This window comes from Protopterus annectens, chromosome 5.part0 (genome assembly GCF_019279795.1).
Source record: "Protopterus annectens isolate FY-2018-M chromosome 5.part0, PAN1.0, whole genome shotgun sequence".
NCBI lineage: Eukaryota > Metazoa > Chordata > Ceratodontiformes > Protopteridae > Protopterus > Protopterus annectens.
The window spans coordinates 854,977,534-854,993,918 of NC_056735.1; the positions used below are offsets into that span (position 1 = coordinate 854,977,534).

The 16,385-nt window shown below is 38.6% G+C and overlaps 1 protein-coding gene across 2 annotated transcripts in view; it reads right to left on the minus strand.

The window, feature by feature from the left end:
- HEPHL1 (hephaestin like 1) overlaps window positions 1-16,385 on the minus strand; it is a 571,952-nt gene that overhangs the window by 24,208 nt on the left and 531,359 nt on the right. Inside the window, exon 19 of one of the 2 annotated variants that reach the window (XM_044072649.1) lies at window positions 11,126-13,062. The exons of the other annotated variant lie outside the window; for it this stretch is intronic. Coding sequence (XP_043928584.1) covers window positions 13,046-13,062 — 17 coding nt within the window. The 3' untranslated portion in view covers window positions 11,126-13,045. Of the gene's footprint in view, window positions 1-11,125; window positions 13,063-16,385 lie in introns of those variants that run through there. 2 annotated transcript variants of the gene reach the window in all.

Genomic DNA, 16,385 nt, shown 5'->3' on the forward strand with positions numbered 1-16,385 from the left:
GGCCAATACCTCACGGGAATTGGGGAAATATACACAATCACCAACATGTGCTGACATGGCATTCAGGAACTGGTGCAGTACCCTGGATGCTGATGCCTGTGATATCCCCATCATATCACCAGTTGGTCTCTGATTACCTGTTGCTAGTATTCTTAGGCCAACACATACCTTGGTTTCCACTGGGATGGGTTCCCCTCTGTTGGTTCTGTATGTGAGGTGTGGCCTACACAGCTCAACAATTTGCTGCAGGAGGTCTCTGTCCACTCTATAGTGCTCCACTATCTCCAGCTCATGTAACCCCTGGTAGGTGACCCTGGGCCTGTACACTCTTCTCCGTCTCCTCACTGTGGGTTGTCCGGCAGCATTTGCATTGTCACCACCCTCAGCATGTTGCATATGTTGTCTTATAACAGCAATGGCAGCCCCTAGCAATTTTTGTCTGAGTGAAGCTTTTTCAGTTTTCACTTCTAGTAGCATACTCCAGTGTTTCAGTGTCTCTTGTGAGAAACAAACTGCACTGTTGTTTGCAGAGTTTTAAGTGCTGGCCTGGGCTAGGCTAGTGTTCTGCCTGTGTTATTGCCTGATTCGGGTTGTTTTCACCTGCTAGCTCTACTAGTATCACCTGGTAGCTTCCTGCTATTTGTTGTGCTTCCTTTTTCCTTTCTGTTTCCTCAGGGGGAGTGATGCGCATACAAGCGCAAACACGCTCACAGCAGCTCACACATGCACATACATGCTTAGACGGACAAAAACATGCTTAACCGGGCTAAAACGCATACACACCAGCGCAAACAAGTTTACAGGTCTTTCAACAGCCTTATACATGCTTACTCCGGCTTAAATGCGCGCACTCACGCTTCCACGCGCGCACTCTGTCTTACTCAAGTTTACAGGCGCACACGCAAGATACCACTCAGCAAGAAACATTGGTGTTATCCACAGTATACACCTTCCATTTCTTGGCTTTCCCTGGCCTACCTTTTGACATACCTCTTTCCATGATGTCTAACTGACACCTAACAGATGCCACTGTCCTCCAATGAGCTGCACTACTTTCATACATACCCCCTTGTGATGTCACCTATCTCCTACTCTGTTCCTCCCCATATCCTACTCCTACACTCCACTGACTGTGCTCATTTGCTATGTAAAAGTGCAATTCACTATCCTAACACTCATTTACATAGGATTGCCTACTAATGCTTGGTTACATGTCTTAGACTGGGCTTCTCCCCTTAGCAACCCCTACTCGGTGGCCATGTTGTCTTCAGCCTGCTATTCCCTTACATTGTAATTTGACAATTTTCATAAATTACATGTTTGTGGCTTTTATTGCCTTATTTTATGATTTTTATAGTGCACCCCATTTGCGCAGCACTGCGCTACGCTTAAACATCGGAAATCGTCGAAAAAAAAATAATTTTAATATTGCATCAGGGAAACTTTCCAATGGCTGTATATTTGGCCATTGGCATGCTTCCTCAAACATATGCAACCTTTATTTGGAGCTGACAAGGCTCCATTGTGCTATTTGCAGAATGGTGCTCAGTTGTCAACTGAGTACATTTCTGCAGCGAACACGTCTCCTACTCGTACAGGTTTCTGCTTCCTGGATCACAAATTTACCTCATTTGCATGCCTTTCTGGCTGCAAGTGAGGTAATTTGCATATCACAGCCCTCTCCATGTAGGAGACGTGTTAGGAGCTCTCTTACATGCCCCTACAGGCTGTTCGTGGATCGCTCGTCGGACATGATGGCTTCATGGGGTCTTACTCTACTCGTAGACTCCGTGCAAGCCATCGTGAATCCGGCCCAGTATCTCCATTTGTCTCTCCCTTTGTGTTTGTTTTTAACCTTGCTGAGTTATGTTTTGGCTTGTTTCATGAAAAGTTCTGAGAAAAGCCATAAATAATAGGGGTACAAAAGGCAGAATTAGAAATAATCTTATTAGTGTGAGTGCACTGAAAAGTTAATGGATTGTATGAATCATATGCACTTATTTGGACAAGCTTTATGGTATGATAATTTTTATAGTTCTAAAAATTTAGTTTTGCATGATGTTCGCATTCCCTCAAGCTCAATATTTTATTTTATGGTGTTGTTTAGTTCCTACTAAGAAAACTATAACAAGGAGATGGTTACAGTTGGTCACACCTAGATTCTCAGAATTTGTTATTTTACTGAGGGAAATTTGTGAGAAAGAAATAAGACTGATAGAATTATACTCATAGTAAAGAATGTTTAATCTTAGGTTTTGGCCTTCTGTTTTAGATTTGATTCATAAATATGAAGACAAGATCATTAGCTTTGCCTCATAATCTTTTATAAGTTAAATATATTGTAATAAAAATACTATTAATGTATGGACATGTTGAGTACAGAATGTATATATTGTACATACTTTCCTTTTTCTCTTTTTAATCTTTTTTATTATATTCAAATAATTTTCTGCATTAATCTATCAAATGAATGTTATGTTTGAATATTCATGTTTAATATATGTGATTTTTCAATTATCTGTACTTTGCAATCATACAAAAAAAGGATTTTTAAAAATGCTAAAAGAATAACATGCTTTGGTATCAGTGTTCTGAAGTGTGAAACTCTAATGACTGGAGTCATTGACTGATACAAACACTGACTGATTTAGTAGAAAAAACAAATATTTTATGAGAAATGAGACACAACTATATGGAAAATTGGGGTGTTATTCAAACTGTGGCTAGCTGAAAGAAATGGTTACCAGCAGTATGATCAATCATACTGCTGGTAACCATATCTCTCAACTCAGCCCACTTTTGCAGAATGTATTTGATTTTTATCATATACAGCACTGTCCCTCTTAAAATATCTTATAGATAGCATTACAGAGGATATTTCAACTCAACAGCAATAACAATAACAACAGCTATTAATAAATGATCATTCCAATACTTTATGAAAAGGGCACTGTGAAAACAGCAGCTCTGAATTTTGCTTAGTTTAGTTTAATAGTATAATATTTTCAGTAATATAAATGCACCCTCCACTACTCTTACAAACCACTAAGTAAAAAGTCAAGATACTGTGAAAGAGTTACAATGTTACGGAAGAGCTGTGAGGTCTATAATAAGGACAGCAAATGATTCTGATTCCTGAGTAGCAAGGACATTAAGGACCAAAGAATAGACATGTTGATCATCTTTTGAGTCTAAAATGAGTCTGAGAAACAAAATCTAAGTGACTGGAGGAAAGCCTTAGTTTCTCCCCTATATACGAAGAACTAGTGACTCATGTTAAACAATATTGACAAAATGCCTAGTAAAGAATTATGCAGTATTTAAGTGTCCAAAACTAAATGGACTCATCAAAATCCAACACTCTGTCATCCGTAAGACAAAAGACATATTAATATGCAACCATCAGATCCAGTCATTTGGGTATACAAACCTCTGCTGTCTACCTGCATTTCAAAACAATCTTTGAATATGTTATATGCACTAATTTTATGAGCAAAATGAAGCTGAAAGATATGATCAATCAGTTATTTGTTCTGAGTCCTGAGTGGTTAAAATATGTGATCACATGTAGAACTGTCAAGAAATAAACTAGATACAGCCATAGGGATCAGTGTCAGACATTCACCTTTTGAAATCATATCCTCTTGATATTATATTTAACAACAGAATCTTTGTGTTAGGTAATGCCAGTGATTTTAAAATAGGTGATCATTTATTAAACAGGGTGCCATTATATAAAATAAGAAAGAAGGCACCCAGAAAAAATCATTCTCCAAAAAGAGTATAATGAACTATGTTTTTACCAACAAGCAGAAAGTGAATGAACTTGTATAGCCTCAGTAGGAGATTAAGTAGAAATTATGTGATAATAGTTCATTTTCACGAACTGGTAACAATGTCACTCTGAGTGGCGATACATAGAAATCACAGAAAACTGCATGGAACATTAGCAGGAATATTTGGTTCTTGGAAAGGGTATTGGCTATCTAGAGTGGTTGAATATACAAATGTACAGACAATTTTAGAGTGATCTGTAGAAGGTTTACTTAATTATAATAAGGAAAGGCAATGCAAAGTATGGTAAAGGAGGCCAATAGAGAGTAAATACTTCTTATTCTGAAATATATTTATTTATTTATTGACATTTGATTACTGGGAATGTCAAGTTAGGTAGAAGCACATTTTCAGTGGAGGCCTAGGGAGAAAAGCACCCATTCATAAAAATGAGACTTAACATAATGAACCACTAAGGTGTTACAAAGTCAAATCTATTAGTCATATTTACTATGGAACATAGATATGTACAATCATTTATTCTGGACTTGTTTTTGCTATGACATGCATGGCATATACAGTGAATGGGAGAGTTTGCCTTAGACTGTAGGAGCCTCAGTATACATTTAACTATCCAAATGTTAATTGTTTTTAAAAGAGAAAAAGAAAAAAAAATAGTATACTTACTTCTAAAACAGAGTACTTAAAGTGAAACTGTTTTGTAAGTTTCTGAGTTCCTCAGACCTTTCTGTGTTAGAAGGAAGCCTTCCAGCTTATCAGGGGGAGTGGTAAGCACTAGGTAGCCTGTCTACCACAAGAGGAGTGGTCTCTGGCTCTGAAATTGTAGTTTATTGGCCGTTTGGGCAGTTTTTCTATCCCTTTCAACTTTCTGGTTTAAAAGCCCATGTTTGCAGGGGGTTGCGCTTGTTTAAGCCCAGTGGATCCTGTTTTGGCATCGTGCAAACTGTAATTGCAACAGAAAGAAGAAAGAGACTTTAAGTGCCTCCATTTTGATTTGTTCTGATTATACTGCTTTCTGCAATTAATTTGTCGTTTTTTTCATTTAACTGCATTTATTATAACTGTATTTACTTTAATATTGCTACTCACTCAAGCGTGCTAGCTTGCACTGCATTTAAAGTATATTACCGGTGCCAGAAAGTCTGGTCTTCAATTTTTTTCCTTAGATCTTGCTAGATATCTTCTCTCTTGCACTTTGATTAGCTTATTTACTGAGCACTTCATTAGGCTTTTTGTAGCAATTATTGTAGCACACATAAATGCTATCTATCAGCACTAGATATCCTATAAGGAAAGAGCTCCAGTACTTAATAATGATGATCATCCCTCCTGGCATGTCTAAAAGCCACTTTCCTGTGTTTTCTCCTATTAACTGGTGAACTTGGGCATTCTAAGGCAGTGTAGCAATTGCCTCATGTACACAGACAGCCTTCTCCCCTTACCTCTGAATTCTCAGACATGTGAGAGAAGTGCTTATATCTCCAGATTGGAAGCTATGCACTCTCCAGCCAAGGCCAGAATAATTGGTCAAGAGGAGAAGGTCAACACCTGCACCACATCACATGGAACACATAGCCCTCCAGAACACCCACCATCACAGCCCTCACATAAAAACATAAACCACACACCCCTCTTCATAGAGGCTCCCAATAGAAATCTACCCAAACAGCAGAGACCTCCAAGGTAGAAAGGCACTCAACAACCACAGCACAGCATGAACCACAAGACACATGGCTCACCTACACAGTATGCCCCTCAACTTAAGCCCCTAAGGCAAAACAGCTTGCCCAATACAATAATCATAGGTGACTCAATAGTGAGGCAGACTGATGTCCCACTCACTAGGTTGAATAAGGAGAAGGTAACAGTCAGCTGTCTATCAGGTGCCAGAATCCGACACAATACACACGCAGTCAGGTCACTCCACAAGTACAAGTATGACTCTGTCCTACCGTCATCTAGAATGATACCGCAGTACAAACAGAATACGATTGACTTCAACAACTGACTAAGTTTCTGGTGTCATTCTAAGGGGATCCAGTATCTGCCTGCTTGGGATGACATGATTGACAAACCTTGATGCTTTGCCAGAGATGGCCTGCATCTGTCACCCCTGGGCTTCCGGGTACTGGCTAAGACTCTTGCCTCTCCTATAGTGCCTTTTTAAGGAGGTGTTCCAAAGACCAAATTATCGCCATAACAGCTATAAATAAATGCAATCTGAGGGTCATGCTGCTCAATGCTAGAAGTCTAAATCTCAAGATGCACTCGCTCAAAGCACTACTCAAAATGGAGAACATCGACATTTGTGCTGTAATGGGGACCTGGTTTAATGCAGCAGAAAGCATCCCTGCACTACCAGGCTATAACGCATTCCACACCTTTCGGCCCCAGAACATGGACTGAAGCTCCAAAGGCAGTGGTGTCTCCATTTTTATAAAGGGTAGGCACACCTCCAGCCTAGTAAACCAGCATAATGCATCTGAGATACTCCACATACAACTAACATGGTGTTTCAGGTCGTAGCCTGTTGTAGGTTGGAAACCATGTCCCAAGACTCCCACTCCACATTCCTAAGCACCCTGGAAACTATTAAGATCCAACCCAACACTCTCATACTAGGTGACTTCAACTACCCCTCCATCAACTGGGAAAACTACTCATGCACCAATGCACTAGCCCAACGCTTCCCGGAATTCATCAATTCCAATGGCCTGGACCAGCTCATTCTTACCCCCACTAGAAGAAGCAACATCCCTGACCTCATTATTACTAACATGGGAAACTGTTGCTCCACACCAATAGTCAATTCCTCCATGGTTAGATCTGACCAGAAATTAATCACCATGGAAATCCACCCCCCCCCCCCACAAAGGTATCCACCATGAAAAGCTTCTCCAAAGCTGACTTTGGACTCCTAAAAACAGAGGTGGCTACCTTCACAGCACACATGTCAATGGAAAATAGATGCATGACTGCCAAAACATACACCAATGCACTGTACGAACATGTACATAATGCATGGAACTAGCCATACCCAACAGAACCAAGATGCTGTCCTCCAAAAAAGGAAGCCAATCTGGTGGTCCCCTGCCATTAATAAACTCTACAACAGAAGGAAGAAACTGGTGCAGAAAAAGGTGAAGCCCCAAGACTGGAAATATTCCCTTATTAACCTCAACAAAAACTTGAGATCCCTCATCAAAACCTCCAAAGCCAGCTATGAAGGCAGAATTGCAGCAGACACTAAAAACAACCACAAAGCCTTCTATAGTTATAACAAGAATCTCCATGGCAATACCCAGATTTGCTCTGAGTTACTGAACAATGGTACCTCCTATACTTAGCCAACAGATATTGCCAACATACTGGCCAATAGATTCAGTGCTGTCTTTATTCCTCTCTCCCCACAAAGGACCAATCTAAATACCATAAGAATGCTAGGAACCCAGCATTACTGCAGCACAGGTTACCTCTTCATTGTCCAAGGACAAGAATACAGCTTCCATGGGACCCAATAATATCTCAGGCTGTGTTCTATATGAATTACAAAGTGAACTGGCACCACATCTGTGTGCCCTGTTCACTCAGCCTCACCTCAGGCTTTGTCCCTATTGAATGGCACATTCCTACAGACATCCCTCTTCATAAAGGAGGAGCGGCTATAGACCCTGGAAATTATTATCTTGATAAGTCTGGTATGTAAGGCTATGGAGGGCATCATCATGGACCTAATTACCAAAGATATAGGGAATCTCCAAACTCCAGATCCCACGCAATTTGGTTTTGTGAAAAGTAGATCATGCCTTCTCAACCTGGTTGACTTCTTTGAGTCAGTCACCAGAGTTGTAGATGAAGGTAAGGCAGTTCATACAGCCTACCTTGATCTGGCCAAGGTCTTTGATACCATTCCTCATTCAGGAATTATTGATAAACTCACCAAACTGGGCATTAACCCCTATATCATTAGGTGGGTTGCAAATTTCACTGATATAACCCACAGTGTGAAATTAGTGGACTCCAAGTCAGACTGCTGACCAGTCACGAGTAGAGTCCCACAGGGATTGTTCCTGGGTCCTCTCCTGTTTGGCATCTACTTCTTAGAAGTCCAGGCCAAGACAGAGGGACTCTGGCTGACCAAGTTCACAGATAACTGCAAGCTGGGAGCCATTATTAACTCCCCAAGTTATGCAGACATCCTACAGAAAGGCCTCACTGAGACCAATGACTGGTGTCAAAACCATGGCCTTAAGCTTAATGCCAAAAAATGCATTGACATCCCCTTTGGGAAAAACTCAGTTCCCACTAATTACCACATCGATGGGAGCCCACTGAACAATGAATTCGTTATAATAGATCTGGGGACACAGGTTGACAGCAACCTCTCCTTCGACCACCACATTGCCACTGTGGTCAGAAAGTCCTTCTATGTGGCACATCTCATTACCAAGGGTTTTGCATCCAGGAAGCAAGAGATCATCAGCTCTCTCTGCTCTTCCCTCATTAGGCCAAATCATTAAGTATAATGGCTCATTTGGCATGTACCTCACTACACACATGCAACACTGGAAAGGCCACAAAAGTGCCTCACAAAGAGGATCCTAGGCCTAAAACACATCCTACATAGACAGACTCAAAAACTCCAGCTATCCTCTGTCTCATATTGTCTACTAAGAGACAACGTCTGCTTGACTTACAAAGCCATGTCAGACCCAGCTCTGTTAGAAATGCTACAGCTTAAGAAATCCAAATCCCTCTGCACCACACAATCCAGAGACCTCAACCTCATTACCACAATCAACAGAACATGTTAGAGGGACAGGTTCATAACCCAGAGACTGCCCATGCTTTGGAATAGGCTTCCTGTACATGTCAAGCAGAGCACTTCACTGGCCATCTTCAAGAGAAATCTTGATGAGTGGATGGGAAATAGAAAGTTCACCCCGGGGATCACTCCCGTGGCTCTGCTTGATAAAGGTACTGTGAACTAACATCAGGCGGCACAATGCCAGGGTACTTCTATGGGCTAGGCTTGTAAAGACTCCATGGCCATTAGCCTAGTACACACCTATAAACCTATGAACCTATGAACCATGAATAACTAAAAACTTTAAACACAAAAAAATCACAATAAAAATGCAAGTGTAAAGACACTTTCACCATATGGCTTCATTAGGGTGATATCAAACAGTTCATCAGATGTTAAGTATATAGTGCAAAGGCAGTCACATGACATAATTAAAGATTCAATGCATTTGATTGTGTAATTGCCTTAAGTGGGGTTTTAAAGTCACCATTCCATTTAAGTATTGAAGAATATGGGCTTTAAATCTAAAAATCCACTTTAGTTGTTCATGATCAATGGGGTGTTTAATGTCACCCCCTCTTAATGGGTCTGATATAATTTTCAGTATAAAAAATCTAAAAGTATGTGTTGTGTCATTTTCTGTGATATGTTTGCACAATGCATTAGATGAAATATTTCTGCTGATATCCAAAATGCATTGACCTGTTTTCTCTTTTATTTTTTTGTTGGTCTTCCCAATATAGTATGGCATACACTTGCAGCACTTAAATAAATGTGATTTTGTGTATTACAATTGCCATATGCATTTAAAGTGAAATTTTTGCCACTTAGTGGATGTTTTATGTTTTCTGTGTATATATAGGTACAATATGTGTCATTATTACATATAAAAGGTACCCCATTTATTGTTACTGTTCACATTTTACAGAATGCTCATACAGTAGACTCTCTCTTATCTGGTCTCTCTGAGACCAGAACTTAGGCTGGATAAACGAATGGCTGGTTAATCAGAAAATCCACAGAAAATAGTATTTATAGGTTATAAATCAGCTAGCATAACAGGATTTGTGTTGGTATGCATTTTTCTAATGAATATGAAGTCTAAAACTTAAATGTCTGTCATTATTTAGCCTAGAGGAGGCAGAAGGATTGTTCTTCCCTGTTGTCTTTTGCTAGGGCTACAGTAGAAATCTGATGGATGTTAAAGAGGAGGCCAGTTAAAAACAGGCTAGATAAGAGGGAGTCTACTGTATGTTTAACTCATGATTTTGATGTGTTCCTCATACAATTTGTGTATTCTAGCAAATCATTCAAGAAAGTGGTTGCTATATAACATAAATATCATACTTCATATCCTCAGAATATGCATGCCAATGCAGCATCTTTTATTGTAGCAACTTCCTGAGTCTATAGCAGTAGTAATTCTAATCTGTCCATAATTCTGAGCCTTTATCCCCTAATTACTTTTTGCTTTATCCACATTTCTTGCACTTACATCTGAAAAGGTATGAGAAGGAGTGGGATACTGATGAAATAAATAAAGGGACAGACAGGATTCTTGAGCTGGACTAACATGTCTATGCAGGACTTTATAAGTGAAAATTTCATTGCAAACAATCCAAGCACAAACCAAGTCACAGCTAGTATAAAAGGGCTGCTGGATAAAAATATAGTAGATAAACTCTTTAAAAAATTCCAACAGACCAATCAACAGCAGAACAGCTATATAAAAAAATAGTAGTTTATTGAGTGAGCTCTTTCGTAGTGTAGACACACTACTTCATCAGACTAAAATAAAAAATCTGAACGGGCACATTGCACAATGTGAAAAAACATATAAAAGATATAAAAAGCAATACCTCATTTAAACAGTGGTCTGCAATTTAAAAAGTGTTTTAGAGATGTTTTTATATGTTTTTTCACATTGTGCAATGTGTCTTTGCAGATTTATTTTTAAATATTTTATTATGAGCAATGGCTTTTTTATATGTACATATTATAGATTTGAGCTTTAGTTATAAAGCAGTGATATATATGTATGTATTTTCTGTTTTTCATTCACATTGTTTCTTTTAGGCTTGCTGCTTAATGAATAAGGCAATATGATTGGTGCTGAAGAAGTTCACTCTGTATTAAATGTGAATGAAAGCGCTTAAACAACTTGTCGGTGTCTCATACTTGGCTGGATTTTTTGGGCTGAATACGTTGGTGTTTGTGCTTTACTTTGTTTGGTGCTATTAAGGATTGCTAGTTATATTTTAGGTCTGACGAAGTAGTGTGTCTACACTACGAAAGCACTCACTCAATAAACTACTGCTTTTTTATATAGCTGTTCTGCTGTTGTTTGATCTGTTGAATGCTTTTGAATAGTTTATATTAATTACAAACAATACCTCACCTAATATTTCATATAATGCTGGATTCAAACACATGCCAATTCGCAACATTCTTTAGACTTGAACTCTATCTGAGCACATCACAAAGCAAGTCATATTTAATTTAGTAAAAATCAAACATTTGCAGTGACAATGAGAAAAGTTGTGTATTGCACTTCATTGCACTAATGACAACTGAAGCATCCCATATGATGTACATAAAACCATGGAGCCTGTTATACATATAAGATTAACTTCCTCCTCATTGTACTATCAGTATTGCTTTCTTTTGAGCAGTGATGCTAAAAGGGAACCATGTTAATTCAGATGAAGGTGAAAACTCACCAGGTTTTGCCATAGGACAGGAAGTGGTAGTTATTGTTATGGTAGTATAGGGAGAATCACTGAGCAATGCCAAGAGGCATGCAAATGCCTAGGAAAGAATAAGCCAGTTTTATTTATGGGCCATTTCTGGCCGTCAGTGTGGTCTGTTAATCTTTTGTTTGTTATCATTAAAACTGTCATGCTGTGTGCAATGAAGTATTCAAAAGAGGATGCACGTAGGGGTGGGATACCATAACATTAATTGAAAAATAAGCAGGATAGTGGTGGGGTAATAAAATATGTAGCCAATAGTTCAAAATATAAAATGATTTAGGAAAGAAAACTTTAAGTAATGTTTGCACAGCAGTGGATTCAAAAACCTGACAATCTGCATTACCTTTCTCTAGATCTGAGCATTATCTGAGCACACCAAAAATGATGCCACATTTCAGGTAGTGAAAATCACACAGTTGAAGGGACCATGAGAAAAATATGAAACAAAGGACTATGTATGCATCAGACTTCACAACAGTAATGATACATGAAGAGTTCCTGAGTAGCAGGCCTGGAGCCTGTTGTACATATAGCAATTGCATTTTCATAGTGCTATCAATGCTGTTTTTTGTCACACAGCAGAGCTAAGCACAGTAACACAAAGGGCACTCTATACATGTGGCTGAAGACCAAATTTCATTAAATTTTGCCAAAGGACAGGAAGTGGTAATTATCTTTAGCTAAGTGTGGTAAAATTTGCTGAGTAATGCCAAGCATCATGCAATGATTAGGATAGAAAATGAGAGTTTTATTTATGGGCCATTTCTGATCATGTGTGTAGTGTGTGAACCTATTTTTTGTCCCAATTGAATGTGTGAAAAGGAGTTGATAGGACAGAGTGGAAAATAGGGGCCTACCAGAAGTTAAGGCATTGGAGGAAGTATTTAAAGAATGAGCTGGATGGTGGTGGGAGAACACCATAGGCATCACGTTCTGCACAAACTTACATTGTTTTTCTACAACTAATTTGAGGAATTTTGATAGCAAACATATCAATGGTGTGTGACAACTGCATAATAATGTTGTGTGGTCAGTTGGACCAAATCAAGTGTGTCATCCACATACATAAGCAAAGTGGAGAGCTATGTATGGGGCATAACACTTTTGTGGGACAAGTGCCATTTTCATTTTTTTTTTTTTGAGAAAGAGGAATGTTGTAGAAGGTATTTAGGAATAAAAGGGGTAGGTAACAAGGGTAGGTTAGGTGGCAATGCAAAAAAAAAAAACAAGACATACAAGACAGACAGGGATGGTGACAGACACAAAATGTTGCAGGACACCTTCATCTTCATCCATCAAGAGTAAAATGAGAATCTAGTCCTTGCCCTCTGAACTGTCATCATTGTCTCTTACATTGATTTGGCTTTTCAGTGCAGGAGTTTTTCCATTCTGCTGATGTGGGCACCAAGGCCCCTCTTGATAATCTCCTCCACTAGTCCTGTCAGTTCTCGACAATTGACATAATCTCATCTCCAGTGGCAATACGCCTGGAGGGTACCAGTGCACCAGCACCCAGCTTAAAGTGATCATATGCATTTGGAGCAGGTAGTGCAGGAGTTATAGAGGTAATGTTGACAGGTTGTGCTCATATGTGCTGGGAGCCTTTGCTGCCTGTAATGTTGCTGCCACAGTCACCTGTGGAGGGATGGTGGTCTGAACCTTCATGGCTGGTCTGCATGCTGGTGTTCTTTCATGTTGCAGCAGGAGCTATAATCCAAAAATATAAAATATAAAATAGCTTGAGATAAGGTGGAGAGGGCAGACAACAGAAAATATAACATGTCATTTTAATAAATCACAGTCCATCCAAATTACCTTAAAAATATTTAATTATTTGTCACACTCACATAAGAATGTGAAACCATACATGTGCTAACTTACATATTAATCCTGTCATTATTATACACAAAATGCAAAGAGTTGTGTGACTACTGCATATAAGCTTTATGTAGCCCAACTCATAAAATATAAATGTAAAATTATTACATTGTTATTCTAACTTACTGATTGCAGAATAATAGTCTTTTAGGTAATACGGACTATTTGCTGTGCTTGGATTTGAAACCAAACACAACTACATTGACTGTAACATTGGATGATGCAGTGTTTCAAGAGATATTTAAGCAGGTATGTACATTTGATATATATATGTAGTATGCCTACTCATTCGTGACTGTGTCAATCAAAGACTGCTATCCATAGAGTGGATAAAATAGTTTTAAAATCACTACTACTATGAAATAGCTATTAGTCATACCTGAGCCATACTTACCCTTTGTCTCACTGAGGCAATGTAATCTTTCCTGGTGTGACTCCCTATTTCTTTCTAGCTCTACAGAAGCTATACAGAACAAAAACACATGAACACCTTTTTTGTGTGGGCTAGCCATGGCATTGTATTAGGCTGGTAATGGACCACTATAATTACTTAACACAGGTTGGTCATTAGTCCTAAAGTGTTCCCCCCATCAGCAAAGGAGGTCATGCTTGCACCTTTTCAAGTCACTATATTGGTGATGACATTGTTTGCCAGTGTATGGGATGCCAGTTGCACTCATGACAGCCTTGTTCTAGCTATTTCAAGCCTCAGCTGTGTACTGAAAACCAGTATATTCATCTTGCAGCAGTCTCCGGCTGTATCACTTAACACGGAGTCTTGTAAAGATCTTGGATTACTCCTAACATCACCTTTGTGATCTAACTTGAGCTCTCCATCACCTGCCATATTTTCTCAGAGATATTAGGAAAATGGCAGGGAACTGGCACCCAGTTCAGATCTCACACCTACCAACTTGTACGTAATGTCAGACAAGCAAGTTAATTGCATTTGCATGACAGAAAGCACAGAAATGCAATGGAATGAAATGTGAGTATAATTTCTTCAATGTCCACTTTAGTTGTGAAACACCACAGTACTACCTGACCTTGTGTGATGATCTGTGTATTTACAAATGTTCCACAGTAACTCCACAAATGTCTGGTTAATATTGATATCTCAGTTACATCATAAAAGATATTGTCACCTCTGCGCATGCCATCTGGGATGATTGATGGCAATCATAACTAGATCCAAGTTACAAACAAATATGACATGATAATCTCATTGATGTGTGACTTGACTCATTCAGTATTTTTCTCATACACATTTCTAAGTAGTACATACATGCCTTGGTAGAACATGAATTTTACCAACTATGAGTGATAGCTCCTGGGAAATGAACCCATGACAAAAGCAAACCTGAATTTCTTTAGTCTGTGTGTTAACTAATACTGTAGGAGAATTGACATTCCCATGGTGTAAGCTGAGGTATATCATTTTGAATATTATAGACGCTACACCTTATTCTGATGATCATGTAACTGTTGCACATTGAGGTGCTCCTTTAGTATACTGATTGTTTGTGGCATATATGTATTCCTGTGGAAAAGGCTTTTTTTTTGCATTGATTTTTTATAATATCTGTCATGCTCACCAAAGCATACCGAAGCCAAGCATATTTGCGCAACTGTTGGCAAAGTGTTAGTGCAAGTGAAATTGTTGAGTTTTTGCCACAGGGTATGAATTGACATTATTTTAGAGTCACTGCTGCTTACTGACAGTGCTCCATGTCATATACAAAGAAAAGAAAAAAATGAGCACTTTTATGATGCTGTGTGATGGCCTGTTGTTTTCATTACACTCATGATGCAGTTATAACACATGCTAAGGAAGAGGACATATAGAGTTTACAGGATGTGATGTTCTACACAGCATACATTAATAAAATATATAGTCGGGGTAATGACAACTATCATGCCACTGAAACCATGTACATACATGTTGAAATCTGTGTTGCTGACCTCTTCATATCTCCCTAAACCCTACTGTTGTTAATTGCATTGCCTCAAATTATTACACACTTATTTATGACATCATGCATATGCAAGTATGATTTAACTTTACTAATATAATTGCTATGATTACTGCAGGCAACACAGATCCTTAACTTGTTTATCATCCATTATATACACTTGCAGCATTCACTTTTTTATTGCAAATGTAGTTAATGTTCAAGTACAGAACAATGTATCCCTAATGTGGATTCAAACCCTGCACTGCTGTTTGCACTGTTCTTTAGAGTGTAGTGCATTAACACATTGAGCTCCTGAGAAAGTTATATGACATGCATTTTCTATATTCAGTACTGTCCAGAGTACTGACTGAAGCACATTGCCACCTGTGTCTTTGTGCATGTGAAGGATTTTTTTTCTTTGAAATGTACAACTTTTTTTTTAAACAAGAAACATCTGTGAAGGAGTTTTTTCTTTGAGATTTTGCCTTGTGAAGAGAACTGGCATTCATTTAAGCAAGGTTGATGGACTCAGATGAGAAATGTCAGACATCAAACAAGGCCACAATAAAACAAAAACAGAACTGGTGTAATAATGTCTCATCTTCCTGGCCTTATTCAAGTAAAATAGTGACAGCTAGGATCCCTAATTTCACAGAGATGTCATCTCTCTAGATCTGAGCCCTGAAACCATGGCATTACCATGAAACATGGACATAGTTAACATTTATGTTTGTTACCTGAACATTGACAAATGAATGTGTAGAAAGTGGAGTACATGTAATCAGCTTTGTACTTCTTACATTTACATTCAGACAGCAAGATACCTATGTTATTACACTGCATGCATTTGTTCTGGCACAGTACAAGTTTTGCTGACCATGATACGTGTAGAAGTTGTGATAGTCATGCATGTGAATTTACAAACAAATGTCTGCAAGATAAGATTGCTATTTCCTTTTGTGTTGCATTACTCATTTTCTGTATGCTTGTGTTGTGCATATCTGTTATGACTAACATCTAGTCTGCCATCACAGTCACAATAATCTTCTTACAAAACTTTTGCAAACATTTGTATCAGGGTTCTCTCTTAAGTCAATAAATGCACATGAAACCTTTTCAGTAAGACTTTTCTCTGTGCCTCTCCCAAAACAAGTGAGCTTCAATTTAGTAGGCATTAAAAGTACTAACATCATGTTT